Source organism: Lissotriton helveticus, chromosome 5_1 (genome assembly GCF_964261635.1).
Source record: "Lissotriton helveticus chromosome 5_1, aLisHel1.1, whole genome shotgun sequence".
In the NCBI taxonomy this organism is placed as follows: Eukaryota; Metazoa; Chordata; class Amphibia; order Caudata; family Salamandridae; genus Lissotriton; species Lissotriton helveticus.
This window is the reverse complement of record NC_136065.1, coordinates 39,520,501-39,533,974: the sequence shown is the minus strand read 5'-3', so window position 1 is coordinate 39,533,974 and position 13,474 is coordinate 39,520,501. Positions and strand designations below refer to the sequence as shown.

The 13,474-nt window shown below is 45.0% G+C and overlaps 1 protein-coding gene across 1 annotated transcript in view; it reads left to right on the top strand.

Moving 5' to 3' along the window:
* The window catches only part of LOC144752371 (butyrophilin subfamily 3 member A3-like), a 400,845-nt gene that overhangs the window by 75,375 nt on the left and 311,996 nt on the right, over positions 1–13,474 (top strand). The window contains exons 3-4 of the mRNA XM_078640306.1: positions 525–557; positions 11,297–11,317. Of these exons, the coding sequence (XP_078496432.1) occupies positions 525–557; positions 11,297–11,317 (54 nt within the window). The remainder of the gene's footprint in view (positions 1–524; positions 558–11,296; positions 11,318–13,474) is intronic.

Below are 13,474 nucleotides of genomic sequence, written 5' to 3'. Positions count from 1 at the left end.
ACCACACCAAGAACCTCAGCATCGTACTTGAATCATCACTCACCATGAACAGACAAGTCAATTTCTTCTTAATGCTTAAATAGCACCATCAATCTCCAGCAGACACACTTTGACTTTGAATGATCTATCTATTGCGGTACAGCATGAGTCTGGGACACAGCAACATTGACAATATCTACTACAACAGCACCACTTGGAATTTTCTTAGGTGATACTTTCAATAGTCCATTGTTTTAATTTTCTGTTGGGGGGGGCTGTGATCTATACTCCTGTGAAGTACATTTCAGTGTATAGTGTCTGTTGTACATGGCTCTCTTTTACCTTTTGATGATGCAGAAGGGCGTTGCCAACTTATATAAGTGTGACTTCAGTGTATGCTCTTAGTTTTCATCCCCAAAAGGGGACAGTGGGAGTGCTACTAATGTGAATGTTATTTTTGATATGTTTGAGTGTACTCACACCTTCATCATGAGCTAGATAAATTCCAACACACACTTAGTCTGATATTTCTCATCTTCCTTCAGGAGCATCAGCCTGTGACCTGGAGAAGGAAAGAGGTAAGTTAGATAATGTTGAATTAGAATCTTTTTGGGCCAAGATCGAGGCATAATTATATACTTTAAAAGTATATGGTTCACAGACTTCTTAGTTTATCAATTTAAAACAAAAGTATTGAAGTTGTAGCGTGCAGCAGGGTATTGCTCTCTAATCTCTGAAGTGTGAGTAGAAAATAGAACACGTAGCGTTCCCCTCACTGGGGAACGTCCCCTTGTTGCACTGCCAATGTTCCCAAAAGAGGGAGTATTCATGTTGATCACCAGTTCAGCACTGGTGATAAACGTGAATACTCCCTTTTTTAGGAACATTGGCAGTGCAACAAGGGGATGTTCCCCAGTGAGCGGGGCGCAACCTGTTATAATTATATAATTGTCAAGCCTAAGGCCAAAAGTTCTAATATGCTTTCACATCGAAGGAAGGAGTATCTTTTAGAGGTGTCAGAAATTCATGTAATTTGCTTTTGTGTATGTATGTGAGATTTCAGAAGAATTTTGCAATATTTTGCAATAATAACATATAAGCATGACTGAGGGCACTTAATATTGACAATAAAGCAAGCAAACTTTGATCATGAGTCTCATTATATAAGTAAAGCATTAGCAAGAGTACATTTCAAAGCATGATTGGGAGCGCTGTGTACTGAGTATAACTGTTCCATGATAACCCAATTTAATTACAACCCCTAATCATTCACCCCTAGAGGCTGTTTGCAGCATACACTTTTATATTACCGCACTTTGAACATAGGCCCTAAAGATCATCACATTTGCAATAACTGCACATGAAATTACAGCTCTTCACCCCTAGAGAATGCTTACCGACATTAAACCTTATGTTGACCTCTTTTAGGCCACAAGGGTTGCAGCCATGGTCTTGGCCTCTAGAGGACGCAGCACTTCCAGCTGTCGAGCAAAAGCTCCAACCTGGGGATGGTTTAGCTCGCCCCACACTTTTGCAACATTTTGATGGTGACTCTGTTCTCCTCGGGCCACCACAAAGCCAAAACAAGAGATGTTTGTCCCCAAATGTGGGTGAAATTGACAGGGCGTTATGGGGTGCACCTCGTACATGGTTTATGCATTTCTGAGCTTCAGGGAGAGCCACGCTGCAGTTTTCCTTTATGTGGCCTTGTGCTCCAGCTTTGTTTTCGTCGAGGTGCCTAGTCCCACCCGGGCACCCTGCCTGTATCTTCCAACATTGGAGAGCAGCTCAGGAAACACTCCCCCGGCTGCTCCCGGCTGTCCTGCACACTTGCACTTCTCTGTGTGGCAGCAGGTGCCATCGCCCCCTCTTTCCCGCATCCCTGCCTGCTCTGCGGGCAGCAGGCATAATTGTGCATACTGCGGGGAGGGACTGCGCCTGCACTCCCTCTGTCCTCCTTGATCTTCACAGGGCCGAGGGATGGGGTTCTGTGCCCATTCCCTCTTCAAATGGGAGAGCACAATGGTGCTCCCTTGTAGCGCTAGTCTTCTCGGGTGCCCAAGGAAGGGATTGTAGGCCCCTTCCTGCTATGGCGGGGAAAACACATCAGTGCTTTCTGCTTATCTTCTCTCTGAGAGCCTGCCCCCCTCCCGGAGAACAACCATCAACTGGCAGTGAAGCTCCACTTGCTCCCACTGGTCGATAGCGGTCAAAGGTCACCAAAATTCACAAGGGCATATCTCTGGCCCTGGGCCAATTTGGATGGTCTTTGGCTCGTTTTGCTCCTGTTGGCAAGCCCTAATGACCTGGTCTCCTGGCCTCAAAGTGGATGAAGTTTGCAGGGAGCTGGCTTCAATGGCTTCCTGTGCCAGCCTTTCATTTTCCTTCCCCTTTGGCTTCCCTCCTTCTGTGTGCAGCTGACCAATCATTCCCCCAACTGGCCCTCAAGGGGTCTAAGGGGACCAGCCTCCTGGTCCAGGGGAGTGCCCCACTGGCCCTGCAGTCAATCTGAGTCAGAGCACTGAGGCCATATGGCAGTCAGGGGGTTCTTACTTCCAATTGTCCATGGAGTCAGCATGGACAATTCCTGGCACAGGCCCTTTTCCTGGCACAGGTTGGCATCTGGCTGAATGATGCAGAGCAATCCACCCACCATGTCCTTCTGAGGATCTGACCTAATATGGGTTAATTGCTCCCTTTGTGGGGGGACGCCTTTGTTCCTACTGCTGAAGAGAAGAGTAATTAACTCCACCCAGCATGGTGACAAGGGGCCTGGACTCTGATCCTGAGAAACATTACATTTATGGATGATCCATAAGCCGTACAGATATGACTTTGGACGTTACTGTATTGTTTTTTTCATACAGGTTACACTGTACATTGTTGTGAGCCGGGTGTCTCAAGCCCAAGGGGAAGCAGAGCTGCTATCTAGGGAAGCCTTACCGTAGGGTACAATGGAGTGTTTATGCCTACAAGCAGTGAAGCACAATGACTTTCCTATCTGTGTACAGCAACAATATAAGGCCTATCCAATGTCAATACCCAATCCTGCTGAGCCCCTCCTGCTCCAGACTGCCTGCGCACATGTTCCTGGACTGTGCACAACAGAAGTCTACTACGCGCAGGCCTCACATGTTTGCACATGCATGTGCATATGTTCCCACATGTAACCCGACCAGTGCCCCTCACCTGCCTGCGATGCAGTGGCCTTATCATAAAAGGTAGGCCCTGGCAATTTTACCATGAGTTTACTGTGGGTGAGTCACAGGTATGAATCGCTCCCACGGTAAGAGGTCAAAAATCAGATGATCATAAGCGAAAAATGCAGGTGAATTTGATGGTCAGAACCACCTTATCACACACGCTGGGGCGGGCTGATTATTCCAAAGCAGAATTGGCCAGTATGCACAGGTATTCTTTACATACTGATTTATTACAAGTGGTAAGGGATTCTGAAAGGACACCCAACTCGCTAGTTGTCCACAACCCCAGATACCTTATGCTGGTCCTCGGCTGCTAAGACCACCTACCTCCCCCAGCCTTGAGGCCTCCTCTCCCTACAGGGATCCAAGACTGGACTTTGAACCATCTTGGTTCTAGGTTCATTGCAGCTAAGTCACTACTTGTCTACATAAAGTGAGCAGCACTAGGCCTACCCTTGCTCTGGGTCATGCAACACTATGCCTCCTGCTCTTTTGGACATGGGTAACATGCCTCAGATCTGATACCTTCACACTGGATATGTCTAGGAAATATCACCTGCATCACTGTCTGCTCCCCTTCTGGAAATTATTCCACCCAGTACCTTCTGTCTGGGTCCCCACATTCAGAAAATATAGCCTTGTTTGACCCTCACCTACAGCATGCTGCTGGGGTCTATAGCTTCCACCATCCATTTGGGATGACTGTCTTCCCTAAAGAAAGAACAGCTCATGCATTCGTTTTGATCATCCAGTAGGGGGTTTCTTGGCAGAAACACATTGATACTCTAGACATGCTGGTTAGGGTTTGCATCGTAGGAGTATGCTAGATTGTTATAATATTGTGTATGTCTGCATATAAAAGTTGTCTCAACAAGATGGTGTTTTATTCACTATTTTGGCACTCATAACTTTTGTCTGCTTCTATTGATCATTGATCATTACAGCACATATGTTCTATACAAGAATCACTTGGGTTCAATAAATATTGAAAATGTGTCTTTGTTTATTCATTGTATATTTCACTTGGAGAGAGAGAGAAAGCACAAGTGTCTGAGCTAAAGGTTCTAGGTCTAGAAAGGTTCCTGAGGGAACAGTTTTCATGTTCAGTAGTTGCCAGACCTGCTTGCTCCCTGTCTAGGTTAGGGGGGCTCATGGTGGCACTGTGATCTAGCTGGTGTAAGGGACAACATCCTGTGGGGATGCATGAAATCAGTCTGGCGCCATCATAAGTTTATGTCATCCACAAACACGCACTTCCTGCAGATCAGTGGAAACTACACTGCATGGCACCACCAACGTTGGTTGGATTCTTATTTTGTATGGATAAAATGAGTATATCTATCATGCTTTCTCACAGACCCCTACACGTCTTTTAAAACCAGATATATCCGCGATGGTAGTGAAAATAATCCTCAGCTGAGTAGGTGTGAGAGGCTGGCTCTCTATATAATGTACACTGGTGTAAGTGGACACCTTGCACTGATCCAGACAACCCTTATGGGGAATTTAGTGGTCTCAGACAACCTTAGAAAGCTCTCTAACTGGAAGCTATAGAGAGCAGCCTCCAGGCTTTGTCCAGAAGGAGTATAAAGCAGCTTGTTGAACATAATCTTATAGGTATAGGTTAAGTGAAAAAAACACAGTGCATTTGTAAAAATATGTATTTATTATAAGACACTCACAAACACATACAGGTATCCCCTAGCCAGAGATAATCACAATGCACACAATACTAATGATAGTAACAGGTAAGTGGCACAGCATACACAGTGGTCACCACGGAGCGACCAAACCATATGCTAAAACAGTTGTATGCATACCATGACTCGAGACAAGACTATACCCAGAAGACATAGAAGTGCTGGGGACCCAAGTAAACCACCCAAGGTAAGTAACTAGGAGCCCCACTGAGGTGTGTGCAGAGTGACAACATGACCGCTGGATCAATGCAAGTCAACAGATAAGTCACGGTTGCAATTTTAAAAAAAGATGACCCTTCCCAGTGGACACTGAAGAAACCCAGTGGAGGCCAGGGGTTGGAAGAACACAACACCCGTTGATACCTTAGGAACCAGGATACCTGCATCAGGAAAGCCAGGACCATAGGTGTGAAGTGGCATCGGAAACCGTTGTTGAACTCAATTGGAGACTTCAGGATGATGCTGCTGCTGGATAAGGTAAAAGTGTCCAGTGGAACCCAAAGGTGGAATAAAGAAGTAAAGAACCGGCAAGCAGAGGGGACACAGTCTATGCCACTCATGAGTGACCAGGAGGCATGGAAGATGAAGGCGAACCAATGTCGATGTTGTAGGAGAGATGATGGTGACCTTGAAACTGCAGCTGTGTGGACCAGGCGATGCTGTGGAAGACCAGGAGCTGTACCCAAGCTATCCCACATTGGATGTCGTGAGTTGAGGGGACGGTGTTCTGCGGGAGCACCAATAAGCCTTGGCAACTGCCACCTACGAAGCAGAAGCAGAAGCAAAAGAGTCAGGACAGGCTCCAAGCATTCAGGGGAGCCCAAAGAATCCGAAATGTGACCCTCGACAGGACCCACAGGCCGGAGGCACTGGAGTTGCAAGAGAACCTCGAGCGGCTACCAAAGAAGCAGGCCCACGGTGCAAGCAATGCGGTGTGGTGCAGAATTCTGATAACTGGAAATGCTTGATGTTGGGGTACTTGGAGCCCGAAGATCTTGGAGGAAGGAGGCCAAAAATCCTCTGCAATTACAAGTCAATGCGGTGTACAGGGGTACAATTCCTGCGGCTCTGACGAGGTATGCTGGCCTCCAAATTGGTGAGAGGACAGGGCGGGCATTTAGGGATGTGAAGAGCTATGACCCATGTTGCTGAGCCTTTTGGAGTCCGTAGGAGCACATGATCAGAAGACCAGTCAGCTTAGTTGCGGTCCCTTCAAGGGAGATTACTTCAGGTGTCTTGCATTTCCACAGGTCCTGGATGGGTTTCCTGTATGAAGCACAGGCACATACGTTGCAGCAGACAAGCAGGGAAAAGAGATCAGGAGCAGCAGGCATCGTCCCGGTTGCAGCCTTGATGCCCAGAGCAAAGTCTAGCAAAGTTCGGAATGCCCACACAGTCGAAGTTTAAGTGGTGCCTGTAATGTATTGTGTCCCACGACAAATCTCGGGACCCACCCACAGGTAAGCCATTAAATACCCTAATGAAAGGGTTGGAATGATACAGAGGTCCTCCCCTAAGGATGGGCTGGACAAGGGGGAGGATACTCCCCTGTAATTTGTCCAGTGTCATGCCAGAGCGAGAGCCAATGGCTCCCTGAACTGGTTTGAGCTGGACTATGCATTGAGGGCATCAAATGTGCCCTGCAAGCAGACTATGTGGGGCTGGCAAGCGCTACCACCCTGCCCCAATACACTAAATCCTATCTGGGAGAAATACCTTAAGGTCTTCTAGACTGAGTTGCAGTCTGTGTCTTGGGAGAGGAATTTGGCACCAATGGGGATTCAGATCAAGGAACAAACTCGTGTTTGGTCCCACCTTGCTCTTTCGCTGCTCTGCAGATCCACCATCTTTAAGATGGTCTCTTTACCTCGGTTATTATACGAGCTTCAAAATTATCCCTACTTGATCTCGCCAAGCTGGTTCACACAGCTCAATGCTCCCCTTCGCCACTTTCTTTGGGGGGGGGGTCTTCCCGGGTTGCCTTGAGGACCTGTTTCCAGTTAACCTACTGTGGCGGATGGCAACGCCGGACATTGAAGCCTGTTATGCAGCCTCACACTTACTTATCCTAAATGATTGGTAATATGGAGATAGGTCGGAGCCCGCGTATACCGTTGAATGCTGGTACTCAGCCACTACATTCTGTCTTGTATGCGGGCGTGGTCCAGAGGTCTCCGCCCCCGCCGACTGCCAAGGTTTTTGGCTTCTGGCGGCGTACCCTTCGGCAACTGGGTTGGTGGGGTAGAGTAACGAAGGAGGCCCCCCTTTGGGGCAACGGCCACCTGCTGCTACTGACTGGTCTTCCTGGCTTTTTTGGGAAGGGATAGATTAGGTATCTCTACTATTGGGGATGTTTTTCATGGGCAGACGCTGAAATCCTTTCAGAAGTTGCAACAAGAATACGTGATGCCTAGATCGCAGTTCCATAAATACTTGCAGTTCTGTCACGCCTTTGCACCTTACTTACCATTACAGGAGTCCATCCCTGAATTTAGCCCCATTGAGGCTAAGATATGTATGGGGGACCTGGGGGAACACAAGATTGCGAAAATCTATCGCATAATAGTTACCAATAGCCACACAACACTGCCCCACACAAGGGAGGCTTGGCAGATATATCTGGGCCCACTAGCTGACGAAGATTGGACCAAGGTGCTGGAGTCCCTGTGTGGTGCTGCCATTGCAGCGTGCCTGAGATACATACATGTTAAATACATGCACAGAGTGTACTACACTACGCACCGGCTGTGGTGGGCGGGACTTATCACCTCCCCGCTCTGTTTGAGGTGCGGGCGATTGACTGCACTTTTTTTTCACACCGGTTGGTCTTGTACATCCCTTTAGAAATTTTGGTATGGTGTTCTTTCCTGTTTAAGGTACAGGAACGACCTCACTGGGACGTTAAAGAAAGCCCTCACTCACCACCTAGTGATGACATGCTTCATCATCGGGCTCCACCAAAGAGACAGAGTGTCTCTTTGGTGTGCTACAACGCCAGATCTACTGCGGAGCGGGATAATGAGTTCAGGACATGTTGTGCAAAGATAAACTAATGAGTGGTGAGGGTATTAAAATAGTCAGTAGTGTATCAAAAAGTAATTTTTATTCTATGATCACTAAAGACAGTATTTAAAATGTTATGTGTATGGAAGCAGTCCACATTAAGTTGAGTGGTAGATTCCTATGTATCAGTCGACATGTTTCTTGCCATAGAAACGGTGTAATTTTACCCGACAATTCTTCAGGACTATAAGTGTTCTATACCCTGGCGGTATGGACGCGCTAAGGCCCACCCTTACCTAGGGGCGTGAAAGTGAAAATGAACAAAAAAGTGAAAAAGTGCAAGAAATTAGGAAGAATAAATGTCTTCCTAATAACTCCTGGTTTAGGAGGCTTCAACTTTGTGGTTTCTGCACTTTTCTGGTATTTAAATAAATCACCATGGGTCTCAGGAGGGGGGTGGGAGCGTATTCGGCACACCGCCCTTGACGCTCGGCACACTCAGTCTACCTGTATCGCCCTCACACTGGACCCTGAGGTGACACTCTGTCTCTTTGGTGGAGCCCGATGATGAAGCATGTCATCACTAGGTGGTGAGTGAGGGCTTTCTTTAACGTCCCAGTGAGGTCGTTCCTGTACCTTAAGTTTGTTGCTCCCTACTGTGGTCAAGCCTACTCCTTAAGACACTCTTGTTTTGTTTATAGATGAATAACCGGGGAATAAGAGTGTCATACTACTCTCCCTACCTCTCTTCTTGTTGAAGTGTTCTTCCCTGTTTGTCATGGGTACTGGGGTGTGATGTCCCTAATACAGCCAGATTGTCCCTCCTGCATATCAGGTATGAAATAGGGGGAAATATATAGAAACAACATTTGATGCTACTGGGCGTCACAATTGCAAAGTGTGCTATTGCGAAACAATGGAAAACACCCCCCACCTTCTTTAGGGGTCTGGAAAAAGGGCTTGGGTATCTGCATGAGGCATGAGGTACCAGTGTCCGCTGCCTGGGCTGTCCACGGAAACATCCCAAGATATGGAAGAGATGGGCAGACTATCTGGGGATTTACCTGGAGCCTATTTCTGACTCACTGGTGGAATGATTTGAATTTACAGATAATTGTGATGTAGATTCTTTGGTATTAGACGGATTTTCTGTGCTTTATATTTATTGTAGTTGGGTGACACTATAATTACTTGGTTTCATAACCAGTTCTCATGTACTGAATCTTTCATTGCGTATTTCAATGCAAAATCCGTGATTTGTATCCAGCTATGTTTTTGTGCAACACCCTGTCGGGCGTCCTCTTGCTGTTGACTATAAAATTTTGTTGTGAAAAAAAAAGATCCTGTCTGGGAGGTGGTCACATCTCCCTGTTACAGGATGCCTATTGTTCTGCCTTCCCCTGCTCGAGCTTTGCAGCAGGAGGGCAGAATCGTGTCTCTGGTCGGCAGCAGCCATGTTGTGCTGTCCGGGTCAGGAAGACTGGTACCGGGAGCACTGAGGGCCTAACGGAGTGCCTTTACAGTGCCTGTATTCATACCTTGCACACCATTTATTGTGTGGGGGTATGATTCCAACATGTTTGATACCAAACACTACAGGGTTTGTTACAGACAGTTTTGAGAAGGTCATCACGTAATTACACGGCGCCCTTCTAAATGTTATAAAGCTGTCTCACTTACAACCCGGGAGAATGGACCCCAAAGGCTGTAGGGGTGCCCTGCTCTTGCAGAGGCACCCTCACACTTAGAACCAAGCCCCCTGCCTTCAGGATTGAAAAGGCCTGTTATAGGGTGACTTATATGTTTTAAATGCAGTGACCTAAGAAATAGGGAAAACCTAATGTTTCATAAGTGGTGCCAGCACCAGCTTACCCAGGCTGCAATGGCAGGCCTGTAGAGATAGTTTGAACGGTCTCCCATAGGTGGCATAATACATGCATCAGCCCATGGAGGATAGCTGGGGTAACTATACTTTGGATACCTTAAAACCATATACTAGGAATTTATAAGGGTACCCCCAGTATTCAATCTGGGATGTACTTAAGTACTTACCATAACAATTTAGGGGAGAAATCAGAGAGATTGGGGTCCTGATTAGCAGGATCCCAGTCAGACTACTCAGAAAAAAGCCTTACATCAGGAAAAAAGTGGGGTAACCATAGAAGCCAATCCTACTTTCCTAAAGTAGGTATACCCTATGTATTGGCTATTGGCACTTTCAATCTTGAAAGGATCTAATTCCCAATGTTAGACTAATTCTGTAATTCAACTCTTACTGATCATGACACAGGACATTTCTGAAAACTACAGCTCGGCAGTTACTGAAAGATTCCGACATCATGGCCTCACACTAGATGGTGGGGAAGTTACCTTTGTGGTAGAAGCAGATGAGGCAGATAGAACAGCGGTATTTCACTTCTGGGTTACATTCCCTGCTGCAGATGATGCTACACAGATATTTCACGAATATGACGTAGGTGAAACACCGAATGCGTACACTACATATAAGGAAATAGACGTTCCTCTCACTTACCAAGAACATGCTAATTGGTTTAAAGGCATCCTTTCCCATAGTATACAAATATTTGAGACTGGACCCACTCAGCAATGAGGGGGCGACATGGCCAGTCCTAGCCGGTTACACTCCGCATCCTGGTATCAACATCTTGACTGCAGGTCAGCTGTGGGGGTTTTATAATAAGCTAGTAGCAATTTACAGAAGCTTCACACAATGTATGAAGTGAACATTAACTCTTACACCACGTGGACTGTTTAAGCGGTAACACCACAGTTAGCTACACCAGTCATTAGCCCACAAACAATGAATGCAGTAATGGGAAAAGTTCCCACCAAAAGGGAAGACATTCCGTTTTGGATCACACAGAAAACAAACCAGTTTGAAACAGTATTTACCCATACAGGCCTGCAAGACGAACCCAGGATACTGCCAATTTCCTAGCCAACGGGGATGGCTCCCCCGGTAAAGACAAGACAAGGCAACTTGATGTAATATACTTAAAAATAACTATGGCAAGGTTGAGGGATTTTTGAAATGATTACAATGAATGTGAATGTGATTGGTCAGTCTAAAATGCATAAGGTATCAATGACTATGTGAAACTAAATATCTTATGAATATGACATTTCATACATTTTCCAAAAAGTAGTTGGAACATTTGCAAAAACCTTCCAGATAGCCATTACTACCCTTTCTGACTTGTCCTTTATCTGGTTACTTTCACCATTAGGCAATGTACAAATAAACTGCACGTACGCAAAGCAGGATTAACCTTTTCTTCTCTATATTTTCTCTGATAGCTGATTTAATTAAAGCAAGAGGTTTGTTTTTAAATTAAGCAATGATAACTGGATATTATATACAAAGAATCCCATTGTTTTTTGTGCACGCAGACAATCTTCATAAAGAAAAAGGTGAGTGCTATGGTTTACCTTTTAATATAGAAGCATTCGATGCATCATGATTTTTTCTAGTGGTATTTTGTTGCCACTGTACACAGTAGATGATCTATTTCAGTTCAAGCCTGGAAACTGTTTTTGTGGCATTGTAATTAGGAACTTTACTGGCTTCTTGGCTAAAGCTCTCAGGGGCATATTACCAACAACTAGCGATAATTATCACTATGTTGGCTTAGCGGCAATATTTTTATCGCCGAGCTGCGGCGATTTTTATCGCTTAGGAACCTTGCTATTATCAAGGTTTATCTCCTAAGCGATAAAAATCGTCCGAAATGCATGAATATCGCTGAAAAGTCAGCGATATTCATGCATCACCGAGCTAATGCTCTTAGCCATGTTATCCACCTCCCATTGGATAACAAGGCTAAGAACTGCTCAGGAGCAGGTGTTAGCTTTTGGAGATATTCGCGCTTAGCGCGAATATCTCCAAAAGTTGGTAATAGGAGATAGCGATGTTATCGACTGTTTCCAGTCGCTAACATCTTGGCACGCCCACTTTGCATGTCATTAGTGATAAATTTCACTGACATGCAAAGCGGGGCCCAAGATGGTCGCTATCTCCTACTAGCTGTCGCTAACTGGTGTTAGTGACAGCTAGGTAATAGGGAGATCACTTTATCTCCGCTTTCTTGGCTTTTAAAGCCAAAAAAGCGGAGATAAACCCCCTTGATAATATGCCCCATCATGTTTTAAACCCTTCTTGCTAGATACTCTGACTCTGAAATATTGTCTAGAAATACAATAACAGTTTAGGAAATGAGAAACACTGAATTTTTAAAATGGGTTATGAGAGCTAGAAGAATACAAAAACAAATTTTCTCTTTTCTTGCTCAACATCATAATAAAAGTAAAGGGCACCAATTGTATTTTGTTTACCTCTCCAGACTTTACATCATTGCTATGAATTGCTCTACAACTTTCTTGTGAAAACCTCCAAACCAGCCTTTTTCCCTGTCTGTCTTAGAACTGCATGCCTTATGGACAGTTACTTTTAATTAACAAACTTTACCTTTTGGCGATGTTTATTTAAATTCTAAAATTCTCATGAGCAGGTTAAATAAATTAATTACCTGAAGAATTAGGATGTTGTTTTCAATTAGGAACAGTAGCCACCCACCAGTGATGGCCAGGTCATTGCAATTGATGAGTTATGAGACTTTGGTGCCATATATCAACCCAATGAATTAGGAGATGCATAGAGAGTGTTGTAAGTATTTAATTCTTCAAATGTCCGAACCGAAAGGATAATAACCAACATTGAGCATTGATTGCCATTGCAGAGTTGTCAATGACACTCCCAGTAATTAAAATTACACAAGGATAGTCGTACATTGCTGTGTGTGTGTGCTGTATGGAGACAAGGAACTTATATCTAGAAGTAACAATCTGTCAGCAGTGCCAAAGCTCAAGCTCTGTAATGTTCGAATCATCAAATTACAACTTTATCTATAGGACTGTAAACATGCGCAGTGTGAGAACCCATCATGACAAACAAGTAGAACATACACTCTTCTAAGATGCAAGGAATGAGTTTGGCCAAGCACAGCCCAAGAGGTAAAGATTACTGCTCCAGAATCCCTTTCCAACTTTGAAAACTCTACAGACATCCTGCAGTGATAGCTTATAGGTCCATCAGGAGCTGCCCAGTGGCTTAAAGTTGTTAGAGGATGTATCAAGAACACTATGACAATTCACGCTCAGAATTTTCTATTTTAAATCATTTTGTCCTTTCAACTCTAGGAATTCATGTTTTGGGCATTTTCGAATCGTTGCTATTTATTTTATAGAATGTGTGATGTTATAAAGCTTTTTAGGAATACTAGAAATGTCAGCACCGTATGTACCTGCTATCTAGGAATGTTTATAAATGTTAACTATATTATATCTCTATAATAAATAAGTTGGCACATTTTCTGCCATTCTTCTCTGTTCAATTCATCAATCAATCAATCAATCAGATCATTTGTATAGCGCACTACTCACCCGGCGGGTCTCAAGGCGCTTTGGGAGGGGTGGTCCGCTACTGCTCGAACAGCCAGGTCTTGAGCTGCTTCCTGAAAGTGAGGTGGTCTTGGGTCAGGCGGAGGTGGGTCGGGAGGGAGTTCCAGGTCT